Source organism: Nycticebus coucang, chromosome 2, assembly GCF_027406575.1.
Source record: "Nycticebus coucang isolate mNycCou1 chromosome 2, mNycCou1.pri, whole genome shotgun sequence".
In the NCBI taxonomy this organism is placed as follows: domain Eukaryota; kingdom Metazoa; phylum Chordata; class Mammalia; order Primates; family Lorisidae; genus Nycticebus; species Nycticebus coucang.
Window position 1 is genome coordinate 14,863,088 of NC_069781.1, and position 3,476 is coordinate 14,866,563.

The 3,476-nt window shown below is 36.3% G+C and overlaps 1 protein-coding gene across 1 annotated transcript; it reads right to left on the bottom strand.

Annotated features, from left to right (window-relative positions):
• Positions 1 to 369: 369 nt before the first annotated feature.
• Positions 370 to 1,410, bottom strand: LOC128566625 (olfactory receptor 1Q1-like). Its single transcript, XM_053563538.1, has one exon. The coding sequence runs from the start codon at positions 1,368 to 1,370 to the stop codon at positions 432 to 434; it is 939 nt and encodes a 312-aa protein (XP_053419513.1). The 5' UTR covers positions 1,371 to 1,410; the 3' UTR covers positions 370 to 431.
• Between the last annotated feature and the right edge of the window lie 2,066 nt (positions 1,411 to 3,476).

A 3,476-nucleotide genomic window follows, 5' to 3' on the forward strand; every position in this document is an offset into this window, starting at 1 on the left:
TCAATAAACTCATTTCTTTCATGAATAAGCCAGAATTGGTTTCAGTTCCCCAGATCTAAGAACTCTGAGAGTTACAACATTGGTGTTTAATTGTAGGCCCAGAGAACAGTTGAAGCAATTCAGAAGAGCAGATCCCATTCTTCCTTCTTTTTCTACTCATGTACATAGTCAGCATTTCTGGCAACTTTGTCATAAAGTTGAAGCAATATAGTTGAAGCAATTCTAGTGTTTTACATAAGTACATGGTGGTTCCTTTTTGTTGCATGTGATTTGGATATCTAAATATCTACAGAGAATATCTAAAGAGAAAATCCATGTTATGTACCTAATTTAGATATTTCTGAGAAGTTCTAAAGGAATGCAATCTTTAAGGCACAAAATTGTTTCTCAAGAATCAAAGGTAAATCTCTAAAGTGTGTTTGGGATTTTATCTAAAGAAAAGTCCATAGTCTGTTCATCCATTTCTTGAAGGCTCCCCTGATATTCCCATTCCTCAGGCTATATATGAAGGGGTTCACCATGGGGGTCACCACTGTGTACATGACTGTCACAATGCGGCCATTGGTCACTGAATAGCTGGAAAGGGGTCGGAAATAGACCCACGTCAGGGTACCATAGAACATAGCTACCACAGTGATGTGGGAACCACACGTGGAAAAGGCTTTCCACTTGCCCTTGGCTGATGGGATCTGGAGGACTGCTGAGATGATGCAGGCATAGGAGGCAATAATAAGGACCAGAGCTCCATTGATGACAATAACACCTTCTGTGTGAATCATCAGGGTGTTGAGGTGTATGCTGGAACAGGAGATCCTCATCAGAGGGTAGAGGTCACAGAAGAAGTGGGGGATCCTGTTGTCTCCACAGAAGATCAGCCGGCTCATGAGAAAAGTATGCAGCAGGGCATGAAGGTGGGAGAGGACATGGCACATGGTCACCATCTGCATACACAATACTCTGGTCAGGATCATAGGGTAGTGGAGAGGGTGGCAGATGGCAATGTATCTATCATAGGCCATTACAGCCAGGAGGAAGTTTTCCATGGCTGCAAAACAAATGAAGAAATAAGTCTGGGCTAGGCAGCCCATGTAGGAAATGGCCTTTGTAGGGGAGAAGATATTCTGCAGCATCTTAGGCACAGTGGTGGAGGTAAAGCAGATGTCTGCTAAGGCCAGGTTACTGAGGAAGACATACATGGGGGTGTGGAGGTGGGGATCAGAGATAATCAGTGTGATGATGACCAAGTTGCCAGAAATGCTGACTATGTACATGAGTAGAAAAAGAAGGAAGAGTGGGATCTGCTCTTCTGAGTGGGTAGATATGCCCAGGAGAACAAAATGAGATATACTGGTCCAGTTGGTATTGTCCATCTATTTCCATAAGAACAAAAGAATTATTTTTATTGACTTGGACATAGGAACGGTAACTGTTTAGTTACTATTGCACTCCAGGATAAAACTATACATGGCATTAATCAAGGGATCAAGTGCTAATAATTTTCCAAAATAATATGGATTTTTCATTATCATTAATATCATTACTATCACCATGGCTAACATTTACAAGGCATTTGCACATTTAAATCAGTAAGCCCTGAGGGAATTATTATATTCTTATTTCAGTTTTACACATTAGAAAACTGAGACTTGGAAAATTTAAGCTCATAAAGAAAAATATATGAATTTAAGTCACGTCTATGTGGCTTCAAAGACTATACTGTTAGCCACTAAAGAACTCCTTAAATTTAAACCAAGGCACATTATTCATGGTAGTAAGTTCCATTGATGAACTGTGTAACCAAAGAATCTGCCTGCTGAAAGCATGTTAGAGGGCATTTGGTTCAGTAAGTTTCACTTTGTGGGATGCATTCTCTTGCCGACATCCAAAGCCTTCTCAAAGAGTACACAGACATGGCTTTAGCAGAATATGTTTCTTAATTTCCATATTTCTTTTTTCTTTTCTTTTTTTTTATTAAGTCATATATGCATAGATCATGAATACATTTATGCATATGTGGGGTCCAATGTGTTGATCTTTTTTCTAAACTCAACTTTTCTTTGAAGTGTTACCTGATGCATTATCTTGACTCCTATGTAACAAGGGAAAATCAAATAGCAATAGAATTGGTGCTAATTTTTACTTTCTTTACTAATAAATGAAACTCATTTTTGGATATATGAACTAAAAAAACCAAGTATTCTATTAGATGCCTTTAATTAAAACTATATTATTTAGGTGTAATTCAAACTTTGTGTTATATAACTATGTGAAATTACCATTTTTGCAGGACAAAATAAGTGAACTTTAGCAACATTATGTAATTTAAGTTAATCATATAATTTTGGTTAGTTGTTTACTACTACAAATTGTAAAAATAATTCAGATGATTTTTTTGATTATTTTCAACACTTAAAATTTTATGGCCACAAGAAATTAAAAATAAATTTATGGGTTTTTTATTTTGAAAAGTAAGATCAGTGATTACAAAATACTTTCCAGCATAAAAATTTATTACAATAGGATAAAATTTGTATAGAGGAAGAAAAATGGAAATACATATTCAAATTGAAAAGGAATGATGTAAAACTTATAGCAATTAAGGATGTCCTTGTTCTTGCATTTTAAAAATGGATAATGTATCAAGTCACCCCGGTGTTTAGATGCCACTGGATATATTTTAAGAAATAATGTAAAGTTTTGTCTTAAAAGTAGGACACACTATTTAGCATATCCCTACAACTATTTAAACATCTGATCAATAATTTCACATTTCTGCCTTAAAAAGTGGATAGGTTTTAATTACAGAGTGTTCGAGCAAAAACTATCAAGGCCAAAGATTTAACCAAATCTTATAATCAATGTTCAACTCCTTTTATAAGATTCTGGAAAAATGAAGATCTTTCTTCCTCTTGAACGCTTTCAGTGGCAGGAAGCTCTAATTGTCAGAGTTCTCTCTATAAGAGAAGCTCAAGTATGATTGCCTCTCATCTCTGTCCACTGGAATAAGTTTGGTCCTCTGGGATCTCACAGACCAAGCCTATTATTCCTCAACATGAATATCCTTGAGAAGTCTAAATGTCAACCAGCAAAGGCAGCATGACTACAGTTTTCTCACCTGTAAGACGGGGTTGTTAATGGTACATTACTCTTAAAAGTTGACATGAGGATTAAATGAGAGCATGTGGTCCCTGGCAAGTGTTCACTAAAGGGTTGAAAATTCTTTCAACTGATTTTTTGGTCTTGTTGAACATAGAGTCTCTGGGTTATCTGTCACCCAAGTTTCTCTATTGTGAACCTATTCCACTTTGTTTCTGGTCTCAAAAATTCTGGTTCCTAGAACCAAGCAAGGTTCTGTGAGTTGGATCTTTTGTTATAGGATAATCACAAGGAGTTCATTCTGTCATAGGTAATAACCAAATAGCCTTTTTTAGATGAGGATCAGAGTTGGCAATTCATACATAAGCTGTGTTTAGGAA

What these genes read in the sequence shown, in the direction of transcription:
- LOC128566625 (XM_053563538.1), bottom strand. Translation starts at nt 1,370, where the DNA reads ATGGACAATACCAACTGGACCAGTATATCTCATTTTGTTCTCCTGGGC.